At 33.6% G+C, this 27,790-nt stretch overlaps 1 protein-coding gene across 1 annotated transcript; it reads right to left on the bottom strand.

Annotated features, from left to right (window-relative positions):
• Positions 1-2,341: 2,341 nt before the first annotated feature.
• On the bottom strand, positions 2,342-5,440 carry LOC113727727 (aquaporin PIP2-2-like). The gene is made up of 4 exons (XM_072077093.1): positions 4,972-5,440; positions 4,294-4,589; positions 2,967-3,107; positions 2,342-2,829 (listed from the first exon to the last, which is right to left on the bottom strand). The coding sequence occupies exons 1-4, from the start codon at positions 5,285-5,287 to the stop codon at positions 2,716-2,718; spliced, it is 867 nt and encodes a 288-aa protein (XP_071933194.1). The 5' UTR covers positions 5,288-5,440; the 3' UTR covers positions 2,342-2,715.
• Positions 5,441-27,790: the final 22,350 nt, after the last annotated feature.

Genomic DNA, 27,790 nt, shown 5'->3' with positions numbered 1-27,790 from the left:
TTCAGCCAGTGTCTACACTGTACAGTTAAAACCCGAATGTCTGATTGTAATTTTGGACATATCCTAAATTGGCATATAAACCGCACGGATAACATGGCCTGCATAACACAACAAACTGAACTGGGCTCCCAGAAACATTGGGCCCATGAATATAAGCCCGAGAGATTTTGGACTGAATAGCTGAGACACAATCTTTGCTGTTTCAACACTTTCAACCAAGGAAAGATCCCGACACGATTGGAGAAAACGGAGAAAGGGGAAAGTTTTTTCAGTCTGATTGGCCCTGGATACATATTTTCAGCTAACTTTTAAAAACAGACAAAGGAATAATTCTTTAATTTTTAGATCAAGTAGTAGAAGTTTTGGGTGCATATGTTCAGCTAACTCATTAAATGCATACAAAGGAACAATTCTTTAATTTTTTGATCAAATAGTAGAAGTTTTGTGTTCACCACCGGATGTTCATGCAAGTAGAAGGGACTTGTATTTTTTAATCATAAGGTTTCGAGTTCGAAACCCATGGGAATAGAAAGAACAACGCTGAACAAACTTTCTCCCATAAGGGGTTCGATCCGACTCAAATAGAATTAGTCGCATATCATACAACGTATGCGAATTCCTGTGATTTATATAAAAAAAAAATTGATTTGAGAAATGATTTGATGTGTCACTGTTAATATTTGGAAGTTTTAAGAATTACTAAGGCAAAAGGTTGTAGTAAAAGTAAGTTTTTTTTATATACTGTCACCATACATATTTTTAAATACCCAATGCTATAAAAGATTTCTATGGAGCATTATAGTCCACTAGAATTAAAAATCAATTGATCGGTTTGTTCTTCATCTTATTAAATAGGGTGAATGCGTCTCGTTTCTATCTGATCCTTCAACGTGTATTTAATTTTGGAAAATATTATTTGCACTCCATTTTTTGTTATCTGCACTTCTACCTTTTATTTATCATATAGTATAATAAATGAAAACTATATGATTAAAATGATAGTGAGAGTGTGATTAACAAAAAAAAGGGAGGACAAATAACATTTCCCTTAATTTTTAGAGGTAGACAGGATATAACTCCTTCATACTCTCTTTGGTATTCCTCTACTCAAAATAAGTATTTTTCTGTAGCGTATTTAATGGTATAGAGCACAATAGTAGACCCTTTTTTTTTTCCTTTTGTTTGTCTGTGATAAATTTATCTTGTCAAGAAGCCGCTGCTAGATTCGAATTCGAACATATTTTTTATGGCGTGCAATGATAAAGTGTAATAGTCTTTGTATACCACAAATAGAAGGATAAAGTGTCAAAATTTTGGAAGAATTTCCAGTTTTTACGTTATGTAGCTAATAAAAATCTCCGACCATGTTGTCATCCTTCTTTGGAAGTACACGAAATTAAAAAGGGTTCCTCAATTATCTAGATCATTCTGATAACCTCGAGAACCTTGATGCTTCCCTGTAAATTGTGGCAAAACTCTGCCTTTCATAATGTAAGGTCAAAAGTGCATATCAATGGTCCAACAGCTAAAGCCACCAACTCAGCTATATATATATAAATATATATATATATATATATATATATATATATATATATATATTTGTGTGTGTGTGTGTGTGTGTTTGGAAGATGCCTCTTCGATGAAGGCCATAAAATATAAAACTAAGGACAAGATAAGGTGGACTAGCTCAACCTATCATCCTTAGAAAACGACCAGGAAATAGGGACACCCCTTTTAACAAAGTATAAGGAATTCGAGCTTCATTGACCTAACCTCCCTTTTTTTTTTTTTTTTTGAGGGTACTGATACAGGTACTTAATTGATAAAGAATCAAAAACATCATTATGCACTTCCAAGATGAACACTACAAAAGCCGACTCATCATGTTGTCTTGAGCTGCAACAATGATAAAACAACAATATTGATAGTCTATTTCTTTCGAGTGATGATGGTACATACTGGTTAAATAATTTGTGGATAAGATGCTTTGCGGAAGCAAGGGATTTGACAACGCTTTTGCTTTTATTTGTTTATAGGAAATTGGAACCAGCAGCGGAATTTAGTTCGAGGGTATGTTCATGAATCACTCTTTCCTTCTTCCAAGTTTTGATTGTTTGGTTTTCTTTTCTACCAGAAATCTGTTCCTTGTTATTTCACAAGTTGGAGGAGTAATTTTAAGTGGTGCTTGGTAATAATCTTCAGACTTCTGTCGTCCCTCTTAATGTTTTTTTTTTTTTCTTTTTTCCTTTATTCTCTCATTTCGTCCTTCTGGAAGAAGTATATTGATTGATTGGATCATTCAATACAAGACAAGACAAAGAAACAGGAATGGCAAATTGAATAAGAAACTACAATAATGTTTGATTTTCTTTTTAATTTCCTTAAAAATTCACGAGCAGACAGCACGAATACACAAAATGACAGGAGGGTGAGGAAAGAAAAGGAGAAGGGAAGTTAAACAGGAAGAGAAAGGAGTACGTAAAACATGAGATAAAGAAAAAGATGAGAACACATGGATACAAGATCCCTGAAACAAAGTGGAAAAGAGAACATCAAATCAAAAGGGTTCCAGCAAAAGACACCCCTTTTTTCCAGCTAAAATATATTTACAATTTAAGTGGCCCTCTCCAATTTTCGCTCACAATTTGCAAAGGGACTCTTGAGGAGGACGTACACGTACACACTCCCATACCCAATAGCAACAATTCCACGACCTCAGGCATTGCTCCTGAATGATCCCAGAGCCTTAATTGCTCCCGCTCGAAGGATGTACTGGTGGTAGAATGCAGCAATTGCAGCTCCAACGAATGGTCCAACCCAGAAAATCCACTGCATTAATAAGCACCATGCATTAGCCATTATATTAGTTAATCTGGTGACCAGTAAGAACTGTATATATACACACACACACGCACACACATATGCATTTTAATGGGTTTACATAAGGAGGTTTTTATCTTGCTTACATGGTCATCCCAGGCCTGGCGTGATCCATAAATTACAGCAGCTCCAAAGCTCCTAGCGGGGTTGATACCAGTTCCAGTAACTGGGATGGTGCCAAGGTGAACCATGAAAACAGCAAATCCAATGGGAAGAGGAGCCAACACCTTCACAATTTAAGTAGTACTATACTGTGAGTATGTGATTAACAGATGTAATGAGTGTGGATTTTCAATTAATTGAATCAATCAGGTCAAAAAAAATTGAAATAGGTAGCCTAACAATGCCAAAGCACATGATGTCACCATGTTTCCTTGCCCTTAGACTTGAAAGCCACCAGGCCAATCAGTTGAGGTTTCCCGAATTTTGCCAATATGTTTTGCGTCTTAGTATGTCTTTACTACTATTTAGAGTGGAAAACAGACGACAAATGGGTACCCAGTCATCATGTCTTATTGTGACATTGGTGGTGTTGTTAATACAGCAATATTAATGTCACATCTTCACTGATCAGTGATCATATATGCGTCTATTATTTAGTAAGAAGATGTACATTCTTTGTAAACACATCAGTTTTATATACATATATATATATGTATATTTTTTAATAGTTTGGAGTATTATTTAGTAGTCGATAAACATATTGAAAACGGCCTTGATAAGGAGTTTAGGTCACCTACTTCGTTGACTCCCCGACCACTCCAGCATAATCACCTACATCCAACTCCCAAAAGTACCCACTTACAGAATACTTATGTTCTCTTCCTTAACATTTGATCATGTAAAAAGAACAACTCAGACGTTGAAGAAATAGATGCAAATTACATTCTGCACACTAATTACGAGTACCCTTTATCCACATGCTTCATAAATAATTTAAGGGAAATGATATTATATATGTCAAGAACCATTCTAAATAAAGGAAAAAATGATCCATTTTCTTTTTTTTTTTTAGCTATATTCACAATTTTAGCCTATCGCATAGTTTTCTTGTGTTTTTTAGTAATTTTTTGTGGTTGAAGCTATAGTCTAATCAATAGTCCTGTTGCATCTTTTTCCTCCAAATTTGGAGAAAAAAAAAGTAGTCTTGATGCATGGGGAGATTTTGTTTTTTCATAGTGAAGGTGAAAAGAAAGTACTCGGTACTTGTTAGTGAAAGGTGAAAAGAAAGTACTTCGATATTTGTTACCACTCTTTTTTTTGTTTTGTATTTGTTACTACCACATTCCTAGTCATTAACTGACAATTAAAGCTTAATCCAGCAGTAAAAGGGCAAAAAAAAAAAAAAAGAAGGTAAAATGGCATGCAACATAGAGAGAAAATGAAGGAGGGGAGGCTAATTAAGGTGCATACAGGAATATGGGAGTCTCTGGCATTTCTCTTGGGATCAGTGGCTGCGAAGACTGTGTAGACCAAAACGAAGGTACCGATGATCTCGGCTGCCAATCCAACCCCGATGGTGTAGCCGTGAGCCACCACGTTTGCTCCGCCACCGTACCTGTTGTAGAAGGACTTTTGGAAAGCCTTCACCAGCCCCACACCGCAGATTGCACCCAGGCACTGCGCCACCATGTAGAAGAAGGCTCTGAGCAGTGAAACCTTCCTCGCCAAGAAAAGTCCAAATGTCACGGCCGGGTTGATGTGTCCTCCTGTCCAGTGTCACATGAACTAATTATAGCCAATATAAATTTTTAGCTTCTCGAAAATCTATTTCAAATTTACTACTACAACTTGTTTTCTTGACATATTTGTGAATTTTAAATTTTATATTTCTTAAAAAAAAAAACTAAATAAGTAAAAGTTGAGTCGAGAAAGTTGATCAAAATTATGATATATCATAATAAAAAAATTATTGAGACGTTAAAATTAATTTGGACTTTGATGGTACCACTAGCTTTGGGAAATCCTAGTAACCTAATTTATAGTGGTGCTTTAAAAAGCCTTGCTTCAAGGTTCAGCTGCCTAATACTATATAAGTAGTAGTACCATACATAGTAGAGCAAAAAATAAAATAAATAAAAGAAACCTTACCAGAAATACCGGCAGTGCAGTAAACAAGAATGAAGATCATGCCACCGAAAGCCCAAGCGATGCCCAGGATACCGACGCCGTTGCAGTCGTCGCCGCCGGCTGTGGCGTCAGTCTGGTGCTTGTAGCCAATAACCGTTAAGACGGTGACGTAAAGGAAGAGGAGGGTGGCAACGAACTCAGCAATAAGGGCTCTGTGGAATGACCATTTGGTCAGCTCATCCAAGTCGAAAAAAGCTGCCGGCGGAGGATCATGGTAGTCCTTGGCTGAGAACTCGCCTTGCTCCGCCGCAACTACCCCTTCAACGTCTTTCGCCATTCAACTTTCTCGGTTTGTGGGGCAGAATTTAGCCAAAAAAAAACAAAAGAGAGACAAAGAAAGCGAGTGTTGAGCAGAGAGTGTGGTGAGTGGAGAAACTGGAAAAGGGTGATATGGTATTTATCGGGGTAAGGAAAAGGGGAGGGAGACGTTAATGATTAAGATTTAAGAGCGCATGGCATTATTTAGTTGAAAATTTTCGCCGCCCAATACAAACTAATATGGAAATTCTAGGCTTGCACGGTCCTACCATCAACACCAACGGCTGCTTCTAGTGCTAATTCTTGATTATGATGGGATAGTGAATCATCGAAAAAAGGTTATTCATTTCTCTACCCAAATAAGCATTTAAAACAAGAAGGTGGTTTAGCCGTCTGATTAATTACCAGCTAAAAATCCCATTTTACACTAAACTTTCATTTCATGTGGTGTAACGGAGTTTGTATAATCTCCTAGTTCATTCATTAGATAATTGTTCATTCATCAGACGGACGGACTAGACTTGTTTTATATGCAATTAGCTAAACAATTTTAGTCTTTGCATGATTTTAAGGTAGAAGAAGCATAGTAATTACAAGAATATAACTGAAATTTTTATGTTCAAAAGGAGAAATTTGGTAAATTTTAGAAATCTGCGGGATGCCTGTCCATCCTGTTAATCATAAATAATTTTTTGATTTGGAGGAAAAAGAAAATCAGTGAACTTAATCTCATCCACTCGCACATAGATACTGTAATTCATTTGATCAAATATGTCAAAATTAGGACAAATCCAGAATTCCCTTGGAAAATTATGGTTGTAGTTCTTTTTCTTATATCTCTTTTCCTCTTTATTATTATTATTATTATTATTATTTGGCTAGAGGGTTTTTTCATGTAACATTCACCACAGTAGTGGGTTCTTATTCTTTTGCTATAGAAGGGATCAATAAATAATTAACTTAGTTGTCCTCTATTGGGAACTGCATATTCGTCTGATATGCGAATCCATATTAAGGACGAAAGCGATAATGTATGACCAAGGATGTTTCTACACAATCTGCTAATTAAATACAGCTTAGAATTATTATTAATGTTATCATTACATTAGTCTCGAACCCTTATCCAATTAAAATATGTACGCTCAACTCTGATCTCTTATTTATTTTTTTTTTAAGAAAAAGAAGTCTCACATTATTGGACAGGCTTGTCTTATTGCCTGCTGCTGTCAGCAAGCCAGATAAATTTATCTGGTTCTATACCTAAAAGCCCCTCTCTGATTAATATTTTTATGGTAACATGTGGTGCAGAATTAATGGGATTATGATCACAGAGCATGTTATTTGACTGGTGCTCTAAATAAATGATGATTATTCTAAACCAGAATCTGTTTATTTTTTTTTTTTTTGCTCATTTTGTTTATACTGGACACTTCCAGCTTGAAGTGAGAAATATGATACTTTTATGTCCCCAACACATGTTATATTAACAGACCGAGAACCATCCATCATTAATTTTTTTTTCCTTGAAATATTATTGTTGGAGTTGACAGAGTTTTAACGATTTTTGAAGGAAAATGATCCCATATATGTTCTTTTCCTAAACTAATGGGTTGTCATCTATTTTGACACCTCATTAGAAGATGATCACGGATGACCTGGCCAAATTAGAATTCAAAGTAATTAAGTGCTAAATTATACGATTCGAATTGATTGCAGAACTAAAATGGCAGCAGTAAAGTTTTCGAGAGTTAAAAAATTTTTTTTGGCTGTTTTAAGTTTTTAGAAATATATTAGTTAATGAGCTCTTAATTGACTAGTATAAGGAAAAAAAATTTACTTTGAGATTAAGGTCTTAACCATTCCACTTGTCAAATTCACAACGGTTCATGGCATCAAGAATTTCTCTATTACAAAGGGAAAAAAAAAAAATTGCAAACGAATTTGCCGACCGAAACCGACCACCCAGTGACAAACGTCCACCTGTCAAAAAAATCATATGCTCATCGATTTGCCTGTAAACACGTGGAATTAGAAAATTATCATCTTTCTTGGTCAATTAAGAAAATTGTAGTTTGTCAATCAATTATTGGGTACGCCGGAGCTTTACATCATCCCCAGTTCTGGACGTTGATTTCCGAACTTCTTGTACCTTCGTAGTTGTTGAATTCCACCAGTTCATGGCTGATGATGTACCACGTGTCGGTAATCAAATCTCTTGTTGACCCAAGAATGATATCAAATGAAATTTACATCGGGTTGCTAACGAAGGGTTGGCCTCAATTTATGCGTATTAAGGGTGTGTTTGAATTTTTGAAAAATTGCTATAATTTTTTTTGTTATATTTTTCATGAACATATTTTTAAATCATATTTTTATCTTACATATATCAAATCATTATAATAATTTTTTTTACAAAAAAATCGAAAAAATACAAGCCAAACAAAGTCTAAAATTTTCAATTGTGGATTAATACTTTAATTAACAAGTAGTGGAAACTGGTAACAGAAGGGGTTCTTATTTAAGTTGCTGGAATTATATAGATTGTACTTTTTTGTTCTGGGAAAACAAACGAGTCGATTTCTGTTAAACAGAAGACTTCTGATTTTTGTAGCATAATAGAAAGAATCTTTTAAACTCAACAAGTAAGATAATAAGAAACTAGGGAAATGAAAAACTGACTCGGGGTAAGAGTTAGTATGGGCAATTACCCTTTGAAGCAAACTTCTCAATTTGAGCCTTGACATATTCCTTCACACACAAAAAAACAAAGAAGTTTCACATATTCCTTTCAAGTCTCTCAATCTTATTAAAAATATCCTTCTTTATACAAGATGAAATCGAAGTGAATACAAAGTATAACAACAACCAATTAAGTTAGGAATTCCTTTTTTTATTTTCAAGTCTTGATTCGATAAAGCTAAAAGGATTTGCATAGTAGCGTACTCGTCTAATCGGAGTTTCGGATCACCAAAAATACTCGTCTAATAAAATGATACGCCTCCAAGAGTAGTTTAGCAATAAAATGAGCTCTTGAATTGAATGATGTCTTGGGTTCAAATTTTTCTCTAGACTTGAACCTCCTATCTAACATGGGTGCGTCATGGAGGGCTGCGGCGTATCCCTGATTTAGTGTGTCGGTTCGGGTCCTAAGTAACTCGATTTGGAATATGTTCTGGGTCACCAAAAATACTCATGAAAGAGTGATGGTTTTAACTTCTTTGATTGGCTGATGTTGTGTTCATGGGGGATATATGCCCCCTTCACTAGTGTATTCTTTTTGTTTATCAATTTAAAAATCAGGAAGCTTACCACAATATGTATATATATATATATATATATATAACGCACACATTTAGCTGATAAATGTTCTTGTGAAGTTGATATTTAGCCGACTGAGCAGAATGATCGAGAGATGGTGAAAAACAAGAAGTTCATGTCCAATTTGATATCTTAAAAAATGAGTGGTCTTGTATTGTCACCCCATCCTCGGCGTTAGAAGGGTAGTCTATTACAGTCGTGCTGGAAGTGGATACTGTAGTATGTCATCATCACCAGATGTCTAGATCAGATCCCTTGGTTCAGTGAGCCTCCAATTGTATCAGTAAAGATTGACCAAAATCCATGTGCCAACTATTAATTTGCCAAATTACTACGCAGTCTTCTTGTCAACTTACCTACCTCCAGTGTTTCTCGATCTCTCTCCCACTTGCCTACCTGCATTTGGTACTTCTGAGCAAAACTGTTACGAGTCTTTCTTCCTTTTTTTCTGTGCAAACTCCTTGTAGACGTAGTCATGCGTCAAATTCCAAAGTAAGAATGGAAAAGGGAAAAGCAGCGAAGCAGTACAAGCAAGAAGGGCGGGACCAATTAGAAGATTGTGGTTATTACGATGCGTGGATTCTTCATTTATCACATACGTACCGATTAACGTCCCGCCTAATTAAAGGCTGAAAAATATAGGAGAACAGGGCAGGGATCTTACATGATGATGATATCGATTTGAAAGTAACCCTAATAACTTACATAGAAATGCACATCCGTGTATCTCATTGATGAATAACCCTAATAACTTACTTCTGTACGCACACATTAAAATGTCGTAAGAAAGGTCCATTGTAGGAGATGACAGAATGTGAAAAAAGAAACGAAGTAATTGGTGACGGAAGTGTTGAATCGACTACTTGATCGGAGATGATAGGCAATGTGATATATATGAGATGAAAAGATGATTGAAAAAAATAAAAACTCAATTGGAAAACGTATTTGTGATGTAAGAATTATCACTTGATTTTTCACAAAAAAACAAACGTTTGACAACTCTCTTAACGATTGTATTCACCAATACATGATTAACTTTAATTTTAGTTGAGTATTGAAAATTCTAAGATCCAAATCTAGAAGGAAATGAATGAACCAAACTATTTTTTCAAAATGAAATTGTGAAATTGGGTGGAATAATGAAAGGATAAGCACCTTTTATAACACTAAAATCAATTAATTCCAAAGTTAAGCTTATGCATACCTAAATCATTTTTTTCTTCTTAATGTTCCCATCATGAATTCAAATTATGACTTTGTTAATTTTAGAGTGCTACATTTAGGCGGGAGTGATGGTTTGGATGGTAGAGAGTTAGGTAGTGTAAATAAGAGTCCTGAGGTGTTGCATTTAGTTTTAGTTCTTATCTTCTTTTTTTTTTTTGGTTAAGTAGCGGCCAAAGGCAATTTATCCCATTAGTGACTAAGCTTAAATTCCAAAAATTAGAAACCTTGGATTCTAATCCTTCTGCCCCATGCTTACTTCTTATATTCCATCCTTCCTCTATTAGAAAAAATTTTTTAAAAAAATTATCCAGTTAGATATCTACTATGTATTGTACAGAAAAATTCTCATACATTCACCACTTCTAGTTTTAGTTCTCATTTATTTATAGTTCTAACTAAGGAATAATTTCATAAACTTCTCCTAAAGTTTCTCATAATATCACTCAACTACCTCGATAAGGATAGCAAAGGACTTGAGTAAATTATATCTAGTCAAAGTCAACCATTTAAAAGAGTTTTACTAAATAATTAACAACTTGAAAAAAAATTTGGGATAGTAGGAAATCAAGAAATATTTTTAGAAGATATGTTTTAATACTTAATGTAATTTAAGTTGTATTGAAAATTAAAATAATTTCTTTATACTTGTAGCTTGTCATATACATCCTACTTATAGAAAAAAAATTTAATTAAAAATTAATCAAATAATTATCTAATGACCAAATATATATCTAGGAATATCTTTTTTTTTTTTGTTAAAACGTCATTCGTTATACTAGGTAATAGTTGCTGTGCATCTATAAAATTACTTGTTATTACATTTATAATTACTCATATTTTCATATTTTTACTTTTTAATCATATTTTATTTTTTATCGTTGTCGTAAGCTTTATAAGTAGGATAACATAAGGATAGTATTGGAACAAAAAATTTTATCTTTCTTGTATTTCTCAAATGGGCTAAAATGTTATGCAAAAAGTCAATCCAAGGGAGGTAAATGAGATTTTGAAAACCTCAGGGGTGCTAAATCATATGATGAAAAATATCAGGGAAGGTTTATGATATTATCCCATTAATTAATAAAAAACATATGGATAAATATTGTGGGTCGTGGCAACATTTGCGGGGCAATGTAGTGTCGATGAGGCCAAATTTCTGCATATAAATATTAAAAAAATGTCGGCAAAGGACCAAACTGTTTTTTTATTATTATTTTTGCTTAGTGTGCGGCAACACAAATAAGATTTGTTTCTGCATTTCAATCCTCAAGAATTGAAATGTAATTTTTATGAGGCAAATTTGTATTATAGATGTGCGCACTCTTATTAATTTTTAAAAAATGTGTGTATTAGAGGTGCTAATAAAACAAAAAAAAAAATTAAGTGTCGCACGCCAAATTTCTTTTGAAATGTAGAGAGTTGACAATTTACCAAATATTTACATCCCTAATGTAAATTCTTTTCAAACTTTGATCAAATTTAAAGGTGAGAAAAATTGACCAACCATTGAATTTTACATCCCTGAATATTTATTAAGCACCGTTAACAATTTACCAACCGCTAATGGGAAAAATTTATCAATGTTAACAATTTTTTTAAACAAAAATTAGTTTTTTTTTATAGAGATGCATTAGTTAAAAAAATAATATTTCTATGGCACGACTAAACTAAATTAATGAAAAAGGTGAACAATATTTAATCAGGAAAGGACATCTTAATTGCCAATAGAGCTCTTTGTGATAATTGAACTAATACGATTTTGATGAGGTTGAAGCTGTCAAATTAGCACTTAGAATTCCCGTGATTTTCTAACTAATAACTTAACGTAGTCAATGAGGATTGCAAAGCAAGTGACCTGTTTTATACTAAGCCATTCGATAAACAATGCTTTATTAGAGATAAAATTAATAAAACATGATATTGTATTAATTAGTTGAACAATGCATTATTAAGCGGTAATTGAACAATGCATTTTATTAGAGATGAAAAGTGGTAATTGAACAACGCATAATTTTTTTTATTTTATTTTAGGTGCCGCGCAAGTGGGTGCGACTACTATTTTTTTTTTTTTATTAGAGGGGCCGTACACCAATACACATACATTTTTAATTAATAAGAGGTGCACGTTGCAACTCTAATGCAAATTTGCCCCATCCCCATTAAAAATTGCATTTTAGTCCTTGAGGGACTATGTCGTCGCACATCAGCTGTAGCAAACAAGATATTTTGATGGTGTGCAGAAACGTTTGCTGCAGAAAACTCCAAAAACACTGCATTTGGAGGAGTTTTTTTATTAGTATTATTTGTAGAGATTTGCCACCAATGAGAGGAACAGAAAAAAAATTAATTTGTCTTCCAACCATTACAGACCCATTTAGGCGTCCAAACAAAGAAGTAAGATTGGCAAGTCCAATTCCTTTTAAGTCACCCACTTATGGACAATGAGTCCATCTAGCGGCCCAAAAATATGTAACCAATAACCAATCACCGGAATGGAAACTTGTATAGACAAAAATTTGAATAATAATAATAAGCAATGATTAATTTATAGGAAATTTGAAAAACTTTTATATGTATTACAAAATTACTAATATCTATTACGTCCGTTTATGATTGTAAAAGGTCTCATATTGATGTTGTTTAGCATCATCAATTGAAACAATCCTGCAATACTTCTTACTTAATTGAATCCTCTTTCTATGATCTGACAATTTATGCATGATTTTCATCTCAACCAAATTCCTAATCTAGATTATGAACATGAAAGGTTATCACACGTGGAATTGTGTGATTATTTGTCTTTCATGGTTAATTAAGAAAATGTAGTCAAATAATTATTCAAAAGATGGGTGCATTACATCATCTCCAGTTCAAAAAACTTTTCATCATTCTTTTTTATTGGTTAGAAAGGAGTTAGCAATGATCATTTAGGAAGTAGTTTGCAATGAACATTTGAGAAGTAATTTGCAATTAAAAGCTTCTTCGTTTTCTAAAATATGTTGTTTCTCTGGCCCGTTTGGATTGCTATTTTAGAAAATTTTATAGAAAAATGGACTGTAACGATTTAATATATGTGGGATAAAAAAATGATTGAAAAATGTGATATCTCCAAAATGTACTTTTGGATTGTGATTTCACTAAAAAATTTTACGTTTTTTGTGAGCATAATTTTCAATTATCTTTTTATTTCACATACAACAAATTGTTGCAGTACATCTTTCTATAAAAACTTTTAAAAATAACAATCCAAATAAATCAACTATAGCATGTTCCCTTGCTTATGGCTATAACATGTTTGGAATCGCAAATTCTTATGAATATTATTTTGATCTTATGATAGTTTTGTAACTTTTGTTCTTTCTCTTTTGGTCCTAGTTTGTGAGAGAGGATGTTTTGAACTGACAACTGCTGAAGCGCTTTAATTCCATGAGAAAAAAATCCAAGATTGATCTTCTAGTGGATAAAGTGGCAAGAGTTTTGTTTTTGGGTGCTGCTACTGAATTTGTTCTACAGGTTGTGGGCTGTGCTGCAATTATGAAGAATTCATTCAAGACTATTGAAAAGTTGACGACAGGAGGATAAGATGAAAGTTAAAAAGGTTGATGACAAAATCAATGATAAAGTTGAAGAATATGAGACTATAGCACAGAGAATTAGCACCAAACTCTGATTGATGGATTATGGGAGTAAAATGGAAAAGTTATAACTTGTTTGGAATTGCAAATGTTTATGCCTGTTATTTTGATCTTATGATTAGTTTTCTTCTCTTCTCTTTTGGTCCTAGGTTGTGAGGGAGAATGTTTTGAACCGACAACTGATGAACCACTTTAATTCCATGAAGTAAAAAAATCCAAGAGTGATCATCTGGTGGATAAAACAGCGAGAGTATTGGCTTTGGGCAATGCCGCTAATTTGTTCTACAGGTTGTGGGGTTTACTGGAAATATGAAGGACTCATTGAAGACCATTGAAAAGTTGACGGTAAGATGAAAGAGCAAAGTTGAACAAGTTGATGCCAAAATAAGTGATAAAATTAACGAACGTGAGATTGTAGAGCAGAGAATCAGCACCAAACTCTGACCAAAAGATGATTGATGGATTAACGCCCTTTTCTTACCACCATTATCCCCATTGCCCACTCCATTGCCTCCATTAGTGCCATTACCAAGAGTCCTATCATCATTTTCCCCCTTGCCGTTGCCCTTTGTCACATTCTTTTCATCATCATCTTTTCCACCTTTGCCTTTGTCCATTGCCACATTCTTTCCCTCATCTTGAGTCTTCTTCCCAACCAAATCATTATCAACCATGGTTTTCATATCCAACAACAACACCTTAAAATCATCCAAATGCTTTGCAACAGCTCGTTTCTCCTCAATTTCATCTAATTTGGGAAACATGAACTTATCAAATACATGTGTTATTCCTTTCTTCAATCCTTCCTTGACGGTGTAACTACAAAATCCAACTCCCTCAATGATGGTACGACATGCACATGCATTAGTCACTATACTTAACTTTGCAGTCCACTCCAATAGAGTTGGGTAATCAATGTGTTGTTTGACTTTTGATGGAATCGAGGAGATCACTTCTCACTCCCTTCTAATCTCCTCCTTCAACCGTTTGTAGTCCTTAGTGTTCACATGGATAACCATCTCTCCCCTTCTCAAGGGCCCTTTTTCGTAGATGACTTCCAATTTAGACAACTTTTTCAGCATCCTAGCATCATCGCTAGCTAGTTTTTGTGCCTCGGAGCATATCAACAACTTCGACAATTTCTTCAATGCCGCTTCCTCCTTAGACATCTTTTGTATTGCGCACAACACAATAATGGCTTTGTTTGGATAGAGTATTATTTCAAATAATTATTTGAAATAATTACTGTAACACTTTTTGTAATGTAATGTATGTAAGATAAAAAGGTGTTTCGAAATATAAAAAAATGAATTGAAAAATGTATTTATAATGCAAGCGAAAATTTTTTTTAGAAAAATTGGCTATCCAAACATAGTTATACCGCGTTACGCTTCACGCTTCAAAGTTTTTATCTCAACACTTTTTGTCCCTAAAACCTTATTTGTGTCCCTTTATTAGCATCTTTTATGACATGTAACATGAACATAAGTACATAACCATCACCATAGAAGCACTCTTACTAGTTCAAAGGGTGAAAAAAAAAGGAGAGAGAGAGAATGTTTATGTCACCACATATGTTACATTTGTCCCACAAGTTGCATAACCACACTCGTAGTTCTAGTCAATTAGTGTGTGTAGCTCAGCAAGCAATTTCCTTCATGTCTGATAGGATAGACAACTGGTAAACATACAAATAATCCCACATATTTAACCAATTGATGGACTCTGGCCCTCGGGATGTGTATGATAGATTTAGTACTGGAATACTGCTGATTCTGTCAATTTGCTTTTAATGGTTTAGTTTGATGGAACTGCATGTTGCATTTTTCTGGTGGGTTTGATGTACAGTCGGTGGAAATGAAAATGAGTTTCAATCTTTTTAGCCTTCTTTCGTTTCCATATGTAGATTGATTTTACCTAAACTTCATTTATATTTGGACTGCCTTCCACGCATGTATAAGGATTGCAGGTGTGTCACACAACTCTACAAAGAAGTGGAGAAAAATTCTTCTCAACTTAAAAAAAAGGAAAAAGAAAAACTAAATAATACATCAGTAGTCTAGGGTAAACATTCATTTATTGTGACAAAGTTAGAATTCTTTTTGGTAAAAAGCAAAAAAAAAAAGAAATGAAAGAGGCTTGGATGGATAAGACTATGTTTATCACCAAGAGTTAAGGAAATCCCCAAATCATGGAGAGTTTATCGAGATTCTTACAGATCTTTTATCAATATTGCAAAATAGTTGATCGTTTTTGTCAATTAAACTAACTTGTATTAGCACAAGTTGCTATGAAAAAATTTGACATTTTTCATTATTTGCTCGTTAATAAGAATATTTGATCTTACAATGTCATAATAAATATAAATAAATTGCACATCATATTATAGGCACATAAGTGACATTGCATGTACATAGAACGAGTATTAGCTAAAACAAATGTGATCAAGTTAAATAAAAAGATTTTTGTAAAGGGTGTCGGATGAACAATTGTTAATACGCGTAAATCACACCTAATCTATTAAATGAACGTACACAATAATAATAATTATTATACTCCCATGAATTTATATACTTTTTTTTTCAATTCGTGTTATTTTTTAAAAATTTTAATATCTAAAACGCATCTTATTGAGTGCCTAATCTTTTACGAGATAAAATAATAATGATAACATTTTGTCACATATAGTAAATCTTTTACAACATCCTCGTGTTGTACTGTCCCGTGTTTAAATCCAATTCCCAAGTGACAAAGTTACATCATGATAGTAAAATTTCCCTCCCAAAATGATGCCAAAATTGGAGTTAAATTATCTCACGCAATAACTAAGAACGATATGCAATATGTACTCGTTAGCCCGAGTTCTCCGTACTAAAATCAATATAAAAGTCAAATCACACAGTCCAATTACTTCCATAAGATAAAAGCAGAGTGTGTTATGATAACTCCCTTTGACCATGTAAAATTCCATTTCTACTCTTCAAGGTTGAAAGCTAAAACACAACAAGTAACGGGTAGAAAACCCAATGTGAGTAAGATCGCCAATTACGGGTTCCCTCAAACACGAGAATCCAATTCCCGCCACAACTTTAACCGAATACATCGTAACAAGTTTGGATACCAAAATTATTCAAAATAATATTTCGCTTGCATCGCAAACACATTTCCCAACCTACCTTTTTATATTCCCAATCACCTTTTTATCTCACATACATCATATCACAAAAAGTGCTACAGTAATTATTCTAAATAATATTTCAAATAATACACTATCCAAACAAACCCATTAAATACCAACTGACAGGTTTTTCACTCCATCCAACACACTTCTATAAAGGTAGAAAATATACCGAATTGCAACTACAAGTATTCGGCCAAAAAAAACAATAAGCTGCTAAATTTTCAATTGAAAAAGAAAAAAAGTTGAACCTGTATTCTACATTCTCCTAGGAGCCCCAAAAGACAAATCCAAGAGCTAAATACCACGGCATCCTTTCAACTTAGACTCATTCCACCCTCTAAAATAGTTTCTTCTTTTCTTTTTTTTTCTTCCCCACTATTCAACATTTTTCTCATTTTTTACCCCACTTTTCTACCATTTTTATCCTAATATCAAGGGTACCACAAAACAAATTTCAACAATAAGACTTGTCATTTAGTAAAATTTCACAAAAGAAGCACCATAAACGTTCATGCCGATGAAAACAAAATAAAAAGGCATATATCTTGCAAAACAAAGCAAGGAAAAAAGGCATCAAAAGTAACAGTAACAACAGGAACAAGAAAAGAAATATAAAAAATAAGAAACTTCAAGCTAAGAACAATGAGTAATGAAGATTTTCATTCTCTTGTAGAAAGCAGACAGCGTGGAACTCATTTTTACAGCTAATGGAGGAGAAAAAATATATTTTTCACATTACAACCAAATTATAGCGATTCTTTTTTCACGTGTGAAAATATACTTTTTTTTCTTGGATGTGTTGTGAGGGAATTATGCAGACTAACATACATACCAGTTGACCAAACCCCTGAGATTTATAGAGAGCATTATAGAGACTTACCAAACTAACATACAACCCCAACAATAATATCTATACGAGTTGATCAAATCCTTGACAAATTCAACCGGCAGATCCAAGTCAAATAACTCAACTTAAAGGGAACATCTTAAGAAATTTCTTGTATATGGTAATTTTTTTATTGTTATGAACATGAAAGGTTATCACACGTGAAATTGTGTGATTATTTATCTTTCATGGTTAATTGAAAAAATGTAGTCAAATAATTATTGAAAAGCCGGGTGCATTACATCATCTCCAGTTCAAAAAACTTTTCATCATTCTTTTTTATTGCTTAGAAAAGAGTTAGCAACGATAATTTAGGAAGTAAAAATAGAATGTAGTTTGCAATGAATGTTTGAGAGATAAGTTGCAATTAAAAGCTTTTCCGTTTTCTAAAATATGTTGTTTCTCTCGGCCGTTTGGATTGCTATTTTAGTCACTACACTTAATTTTGCAGTCCACTTCAATAGAGCTAGGTAATCAATGTGTTGTTTGACCTTTGACAGAATCGAGGAGATCATTTCTCTCTCCCTTCTAATCTCCTCCACCAATCGCCTGTAGTCCTTAGTGTTCACAGGGATAACCGCTTCTCCCCTTCTCAAAGGTCCTTTTTCGTAGACAACTTCCAGTTTAGACAACTTTTTCAGCATCCTAGCATCATCACTAGCTAGTTTTTGTGTCTCGGAGCATATCAACAACTTCGGCAATTTCTTCAATGCTACTTCCGCCTTAGATGTCTTCTGTATAGTATACAACACAATAATGTTATTAATCCAATTTACAGGTTTTTCACTCCATCTAAAACACTCCTATGAAGATAGAAAATATACCGGATTGCAACTACAAGTATTCAGCCAAAAAGAAACAATAAGCTGCTAACTTTTCAACTGAAAAAGAAAAAAAGGTCAACCTGCCTTCTCTATTCTCCTAGAAACCCCAAAAGACGAATCCAAGAGCAAAATACCATGGCATCCTTTCAATTTAGACTCATTCCACCCACTAAAATGGGTTCTTCTCTTTCTCTTTTCTCCCTCACTATTCAACATTTTTATTATTTTCTACCATTTTTATTCCAATATCAGGGGGAACTATAAAACAAATTTCAACAATTAGACTAGTTATTCAGTAAAATTTCACGAAAAAAGAACCATAAACGTTCTTGCCGATGAAAACAAAATAAAAAGGCATATATCTTGCAAAACAAAAGCAAGGGAAAAAGGTATCAAAAGTAACAGTAACTACGGGAACAAAAAAAGAAAGGTAAAAAATAAGAAACTTCAAGCTAAGAACAAAGAGTAATGAAGATTTTCATTCTTCTGTAGAAAGCAGACAGCGTGGAACTCATTTTTGCAGCTAATGGAGGAGAAAAAATATATTTTTCACATTACAATCAAATTATAGTGATTCTTTTTTCACGTGTGCAAATATACTTTATTTTTCTTGGATGTGTTGTGAGGGCATTACGCAGACTAACATACATACCAGTTGACCAAATCCCTGAGATTTATAGAGAGCATTATAGAGATTTACCAAACTAACATACAACCCCAACAATAATATCCATACCAGTTGATCAAATCTTTGACAAATTCAACCGGCAGATCCAAGTCAAATAACTCAACTTAAAGGGAACATCTTAAGAAATTTCTTGTATATGATAATTTTTTTATTGTTATGAACATGAAAGGTTATCACACGTGAAATTGTGTGATTATTTATCTTTCATGGTTAATTAAAAAAATGTAGTCAAATAATTATTGAAAAGCTGGGTGCATTACATCATCTCCAGTTCAAAAAATTTTTCATCATTCTTTTTTATTGGTTATAAAGGAGTTAGCAACGATCATTTAGGAAGTAAAATAGAAAGTAGTTTGCAATGAATGTTTGAGAGATAAGTTGCAATTAAAAGTTTTTCCGTTTTCTAAAATATATTGTTTCTCTCGGCCGTTTGGATTGCTATTTTAGTCACTACACTTAACTTTGCAGTCCACTCCAATAGAGCTAGGTAATCAATGTGTTGTTTGACCTTTGATAGAATCGAGGAGATCATTTCTCTCTTCCTTCTAATCTCCTCCTCCAACCGCCTGTAGTCCTTAGTATTTACAGGGATAACCACTTCTCCCCTTCTCAAATGTCCTTTTTCGTAGACAACTTCCAGTTTAGACAACTTTTTCAGCATTCTAGCATCATCACTAGCTAGTTTTTGTATCTCGGAGCATATCAACAACTTCGGCAATTTCTTCAACGCCGCTTCCGCCTTAGACATTTCTATATAGCACACAACACAATAATGTCATTGCACCAACTGACAGGTTTTTCATTCCATCTAAAACACTCCTATGAAGGTAGAAAATATACCGAATTGCAACTGCAAGTATTCTACCAAAAAGAAACAATAAGCTGCTAACTTTTAAACGGAAAAAAAAAAATCAACCTGCCTTCTTTATTCTACTAGAAGCCCCAAAAGACGAATCCAAAAGCTAAATATCATGGCATCCTTTCAATTTAGACTCATTTCACCCTCTAAAATGGGTTATTCTCTTTCTCTTTTCTCCCTCACTATTCAATATTTTTATCATTTTCTATCATTTTTATCGCAATATCAGGGGGAACTATAAAACAAATTTCAACAATTAGACTTGTTATTCAGTAAAATTTCACGAAAAAATCATTTAAACGTTCTTGCCGATGAAAACAAAATAAAAAGGCATATATCTTGCAAAACAAAAGTAAGAGAAAAAGGCATCAAAAGTAATAGTAACTACGGGAACAAGAAAAGAAAGGTAAAAAATAAGAAACTTCAAGTTAACAACAAAGAGTAACGAAGATTTTCATTCTCCTATCGAAAGCAGACAGCGTGGAACTCATTTTTGCTGCTAATGGAGGAGAAAAAATATATTTTTCACATTACAACCAAATTATAACGATTCTTTTTTCACGTGTGCAAATATACTTTATTTTTCTTGGATGTGTTGTGAGGGCATTACGTAGACTAACATAAATACCAGTTGACCAAACCCATGAAATTTATAGAGAGCATTATAGAGATTTACCAAACTAACATACAACCCCAACAATAATATCCATACCAGTTGATCAAATCTTTGACAAATTCAACCGGCAGATCCAAGTCAAATAACTCAACTTAAAGGGAACATCTTAAGAAATTTCTTGTATATGGTAATTTTTTTATTGTTATATGAACATGAAAGATTATCACACGTGAAATTGTGTGATTATTTATCTTTCATGGTTAATTAAAAAAATGTAGTCAAATAATTATTGAAAAGCTGGGTGCATTACATCATCTCCAGTTCAGAAAAACTTTTTATCATTCTTTTTTATTGGTTATAAAGGAGTTAGCAACGATCATTTAGGAAGTAAAATAGAAAGTAGTTTGCAATGAATGTTTGAGAGATAAGTTGCAATTAAAAGCTTTTCCGTTTTCTAAAATATTTTGTTTCTCTCGGCCGTTTGGATTGCTATTTTAGTCACTACACTTAACTTTGCAGTCCACTCCAATAGAGCTAGGTAATCAATGTGTTGTTTGACCTTTGATAGAATCGAGAAGATCATTTCTCTCTTTCTTCTAATCTCCTCCTCCAACCGCCTGTATTCCATAGTGTTCACAGGGATAACCACTTCTCCCCTTCTCAAAGGTCCTTTTTCGTAGACAACTTCCAGTTTAGACAACTTTTTCAGCATCCTAGCATCATCGCTGGCTAGTTTTTGTGTCTCGGAGCATATCAACAACTTCGGCAATTTCTTCAACGCCGCTTTCGCCTTAGACATTTCTATATAGCACACAACACAATAATGTCATTGCACCAACTGACAGGTTTTTCATTCCATCTAAAACACTCTTATGAAGGTAGAAAATATACCGAATTGCAACTGCAAGTATTCTACCAAAAAGAAACAATAAACTGCTAACTTTTCAACGGAAAAAAAAAAGTTCAACCTGCCTTCTCTAATCTCCTGGAAGCCCCAAAAGACGAATCCAAGAGCTAAATACCATGGCATCCTTTCAATTTAGACTCATTCCACCCTTAAAAATGGGTTATTCTCTTTCTCTTTTCTCCCTCACTATTCAATAATTTCATCATTTTCTATCATTTTTATCGCAATATCAGGGGGAACTATAAAACAAATGTCAACAATTAGACTTGTTGTTCAGTAAAATTTCATGAAGAAAGCACCATAAACGTTCTTGCCGATGAAAACAAAATAAAAAGGCATATATCTTGCAAAACAAAAGTAAGAGAAAAAGGCATCAAAAGTAATAGTAACTTCGGGAACAAGAAAAGAAAGGTAAAAAATAAGAAACTTCAAGTTAAGAACAAAGTGTAATGAAGATTTTCATTCTCCTATAGAAAGCAGACAGCGTGGAACTCATTTTTGCAGCTAATGGAGGAGAAAAAATATATTTTTCACATTACAACCAAATTATAGCGATTCTTTTTTCACCTGTGCAAATATACTTTATTTTTCTTGGATGTGTTGTGAGTGCATTACGCAGACTAACATACATACCAGTTGACCAAACCCCTGAAATTTATAGAGAGCATTATATAGATTTACCAAACTAACATACAACCCCAACAATAATATCCATACCAGTTGATCAAATCTTTGACAAATTCAACCGGCAGATCCAAGTCAAATAACTCAACTTAAAGGGAACATCTTAAGAAATTTCTTGTATATGGTAATTTTTTTATTGTTATGAAATGAAAGATTATCACACGTGAAATTGTGTGATTATTTATCTTTCATGGTTAATTAAAAAAATGTAGTCAAATAATTATTGAAAAGCTGGGTGCAATACATCATCTCCAGTTCAAAAAACTTTTCATCATTCTTTTTTATTGGTTATAAATGAGTTAGCAACGATCATTTAGGAAGTAAAATAGAAAGTAGTTTGCAACGAATGTTTGAGAGATAAGTTGCAATTAAAAGATTTTCCGTTTTCTAAAATATTTTGTTTCTCTCGGCCGTTTGGATTGCTATTTTAGTCACTACATTTAACTTTGCAGTCCACTCCAATAGAGCTAGGTAATCAATGTGTTGTTTGACCTTTGATAGAATCGAGGAGATCATTTCTCTCTTCCTTCTAATCTCCTCCTCCAACCGCCTGTAGTCCTTAGTGTTCACAGGGATAATCACTTCTCCCCTTCTCAAAGGTCCTTTTTCGTAGACAACTTCCAGTTTAGACAACTTTTTCAGCATCCTAGCATCATCACTGGCTAGTTTTTGTGTCTCGGAGCATATCATCAACTTCGCCAATTTCTTCAACGCCGCTTCCGCCTTAGACATTTCTAAATAGCACACAACACAATAATATCATTGCGCCAACTGACAGATTTTTCATTCCATCTAAAACACTCCTATGAAGGTAGAAAATATACCGAATTGCAACTGCAAGTATTCTGCCAAAAAGAAACAATAAACTGCTAACTTTTCAACGGAAAAAAAAAAGTTCAACCTGCCTTCTCTAATCTCCTGGAAGCCCCAAAAGACGAATCCAAGAGCTAAATACCATGGCATCCTTTCAATTTAGACTCATTCCACCCTTAAAAATGGGTTATTCTCTTTCTCTTTTCTCTCTCACTATTCAATAATTTTATCATTTTCTATCATTTTTATCGCAATATCAGGGGGAACTATAAAATAAATTTCAACAATTAGACTTGTTATTCAGTAAAATTTCATGAAGAAAGCACCATAAACGTTCTTGCCGATGAAAACAAAATAAAAAGGCATATATCTTGCAAAACAAAAGTAAGAGAAAAAGGCATCAAAAGTAATAGTAACTACTGGAACAAAAAAAGAAAGGTAAAAAATAAGAAACTTCAAGCTAAGAACAAAGAGTAATGAAGATTTTCATTCTCCTATAGAAAGCAGATAGCGTGGAACTCATTTTTGCAGCTAATGGAGGAGAAAAAATATATTTTTCACCTTACAACCAAATTATAGCGATTCTTTTTTCACGTGTGCAAATATACTTTATTTTTCTTGGATTTGTTGTGAGGGCATTACGCAGACTAACATACATACCAGTTGACCAAACCCCTGAAATTTATAGAGAGCATTATAGAGATTTACCAAACTAACATACAACCCCAACAATAATATCCATACCAGTTGATCAAATCTTTGACAAATTCAACCGGCAGATCCAAGTCAAATAACTCAACTTAAAGGGAACATCTTAAGAAATTTCTTGTATATGGTAAATTTTTAATTGTTATGAACATGAAAGATTATCACACGTGAAATTGTGTGACTATTTATCTTTCATGGTTAATTAAAAAAATGTAGTCAAATAATTATTGAAAAGCTGGGTGCATTACATCATCTCCAGTTCAAAAAAACTTTTCATCATTCTTTTTTATTGGTTATAAAGGAGTTAGCAACGATCATTTAGGAAGTAAAATAGAAAGTAGTTTGCAATGAATGTTTGAGAGATAAGTTGCAATTAAAAGCTTTTCCGTTTTCTAAATTATTTTGTTTCTCTCGGCCGTTTGGATTGCTATTTTAGTCACTACACCTAACTTTGCAGTCCACTCCAATAGAGCTAGGTAATCAATGTGTTGTTTGACCTTTGATAGAATCGAGGAGATCATTTCTCTCTTCCTTCTAATCTCCTCCTCCAACCGCCTGTAGTCCTTAGTGTTCACAGGGATAACCACTTCTCCCCATCTCAAAGGTCCTTTTTCGTAGACAACTTCCAGTTTAGACAACTTTTTCAGCATTCTAGCATCATCACTAGCTAGTTTTTGTGTCTCGGAGCATATCAACAACTTCGTCAATTTCTTCAACGCCGCTTCCGCCTTAGACATTTCTATATAGCACACAACACAATAATGTCATTGCACCAACTGACAGGTTTTTCATTCCATCTAAAACACTCATATGAAGGTAGAAAATATACCGAATTGCAACTGCAAGTATTCTACCAAAAAGAAACAATAAACTGCTAACTTTTCAACGGAAAAAAAAAAGTTCAACCTGCCTTCTTTATTCTCCTAGAAGCCCCAAAAGACGAATCCAAAAGCTAAATACCATGGCATCCTTTCAATTTAGACTCATTCCACCCTCTAAAATGGGTTATTTTCTTTCTCTTTTCTCCCTCACTATTCAATATTTTTATCATTTTTTATCATTTTTATCGCAATATCAGGGGGAACTATAAAACAAATTTCAACAATTAGACTTGTTATTCAGTAAAATTTCACGAAAAAAGCATTTAAACTTTCTTGCGGATGAAAACAAAATAAAAAGGCATATATATTGCAAAACAAAAGTAAGAGAAAAAGGCATCAAAAGTAATAGTAACTTCGGGAACAAGAAAAGAAAGGTAAAAAATAAGAAACTTCAAGTTAAGAACAAAGAGTAATGAAGATTTTCATTCTCCTATAGAAAGCAGACAGCGTGGAACTCATTTTTGCTGCTAATGGAGGAGAAAAAATATATTTTTCACATTACAACCAAATTATAGCGATTCTTTTTTCACGTGTGCAAATATACTTTATTTTTCTTGGATGTGTTGTGAAGGCAATACGCAGACTAACATACATACCAGTTGACCAGACCCCTGAAATTTATAGAGAGCATTATAGAGATTTACCAAACTAACATACAACTCCAACAATAATATCCATACCAGTTGATCAAATCTTTGACAAATTCAACCGGCAGATCCAAGTCAAATAACTCAACTTAAAGGGAACATCTTAAGAAATTTCTTGTATATGGTAATTTTTTTATTGTTATGAAATGAAAGATTATCACACGTGAAATTGTGTGATTATTTATCTTTCATGGTTAATTAAAAAAATGTAGTCAAATAATTATTGAAAAGTTGGGTGCATTACATCATCTCCAGTTCAAAAAACTTTTCATCATTCTTTTTTATTGGTTATAAAGGAGTTAGCAACGATCATTTAGGAAGTAAAATAGAAAGTAGTTTGCAATGAATGTTTGAGAGATAAGTTGCAATTAAAAGCTTTTCCGTTTTCTAAAATATTTTGTTTCTCTCGGCCGTTTGGATTGCTATTTTAGTCACTACACTTAACTTTGCAGTCCACTCCAATAGAGCTAGGTAATCAATGTGTTGTTTGACCTTTGATAGAATCGAGGAGATCATTTCTCTCTTCCTTCTAATCTCCTCCTCCAACCGCCTGTAGTCCTTAGTGTTCACAGGGATAACCACTTCTCCCCTTCTCAAAGGTCCTTTTTCGTAGACAACTTCCAGTTTAGACAACTTTTTCAGCATCCTAGCATCATCACTGGCTAGTTTTTGTGTCTCGGAGCATATCAACAACTTCGCCAATTTCTTCAACGCCGCTTCCGCCTTAGACATTTCTATATAGCACACAACACAATAATATCATTGCGCCAACTGACAGGTTTTTCATTCCATCTAAAACACTCCTATGAAGGTAGAAAATATACCGAATTGTAACTGCAAGTATTCTGCCAAAAAGAAACAATAAACTGCTAACTTTTCAACGGAAAAAAAAAAGTTCAACCTGCCATCTCTATTCTCCTAGAAGCCCCAAAAGACAAATCCAAGGGCTAAATACCATGGCATCCTTTAAAATTATACTCATTCCACCCTTAAAAATGGGTTATTCTCTTTCTCTTTTCTCCCTCACTATTCAATAATTTTATCATTTTCTATCATTTTTATCGCAATATCAGGGGGAACTATAAAACAAATTTCAACAATTAGACTTGTTATTCAGTAAAATTTCATGAAGAAAGCACCATAAACATTCTTGCCGATGAAAACAAAATAAAAAGGCATATATCTTGCAAAACAAAAGTAAGAGAAAAAGGCATCAAAAGTAATAGTAACTTCGGGAACAAGAAAAGAAAGGTAAAAAATAAGAAACTTCAAGTTAAGAACAAAGAGTAATGAAGATTTTCATTCTCCTATAGAAAGCAGACAGCGTGGAACTCATTTTTGCAGCTAATGAAGGAGAAAAAATATATTTTTCACATTACAACCAAATTATAGCGATTCTTTTTTCACGTGTGCAAATATACTTTATTTTTCTTGGATGTGTTGTGAGGGCATTACGCAGACTAACATACATACCAGTTGACCAGACCCCTGAAATTTATAGAGAGCATTATAGAGATTTACCAAACTAACATACAACCCCAACAATAATATCCATACCAGTTGATCAAATCTTTGACAAATTCAACCGGCAGATCCAAGTCAAATAACTCAACTTAAATGGAACACCTTAAGAAATTTCTTGTATATGGTAATTTTTTTATTGTTCTGAAATGAAAGATTATCACACGTGAAATTGTGTGATTATTTATCTTTCATGGTTAATTAAAAAAATGTAGTCAAATAATTATTGAAAAGCTGGGTGCAATACATCATCTCCAGTTCAAAAAACTTTTCATCATTCTTTTTTATTGGTTATAAAGGAGTTAGCAACGATCATTTAGGAAGTAAAATAGAAAGTAGTTTGCAATGAATGTTTGAGAGATAAGTTGCAATTAAAAGCTTTTCCGTTTTCTAAAATATTTTGTTTCTCTCGGCCGTTTGGATTGCTATTTTAGTCACTACATTTAACTTTGCAGTCCACTCCAATAGAGCTAGGTAATCAATGTGTTGTTTGACCTTTGATAGAATCGAGGAGATCATTTCTGTCTTCCTTCTAATCTCCTCCTCCAACCGCCTGTAGTCCTTAGTGTTCACAGGGATAACCACTTCTCCCCTTCTCAAAGGTCCTTTTTCGTAGACAACTTCCAGTTTAGACAACTTTTTCAGCATCCTAGCATCATCACTGGCTAGTTTTTGTGTCTCGGAGCATATCAACAACTTCGCCAATTTCTTCAACGCCGCTTCCGCCTTAGACATTTCTATATAGCACACAACACAATAATATCATTGCGCCAACTGACAGGTTTTTCATTCCATCTAAAACACTCCTATGAAGGTAGAAAATATACCGAATTGTAACTGCAAGTATTCTGCCAAAAAGAAACAATAAACTGCTAACTTTTCAACGGAAAAAAAAAAAGTTCAACCTGCCATCTCTATTCTCCTAGAAGCCCCAAAAGACGAATCCAAGGGCTAAATACCACGGCATCCTTTCAATTTAGACTCATTCCACCCTTAAAAATGAGTTATTCTCTTTCTCTTTTCTCCCTCACTATTCAATAATTTTATCATTTTTCTATCATTTTTATCGCAATATCAGGGGGAACTATAAAACAAATTTCAACAATTAGACTTGTTATTCAGTAAAATTT

Source organism: Coffea arabica, chromosome 1c (genome assembly GCF_036785885.1).
Source record: "Coffea arabica cultivar ET-39 chromosome 1c, Coffea Arabica ET-39 HiFi, whole genome shotgun sequence".
Taxonomy (NCBI): domain Eukaryota; kingdom Viridiplantae; phylum Streptophyta; class Magnoliopsida; order Gentianales; family Rubiaceae; genus Coffea; species Coffea arabica.
This window is presented reverse-complemented; position numbering and strand designations above follow the sequence as displayed.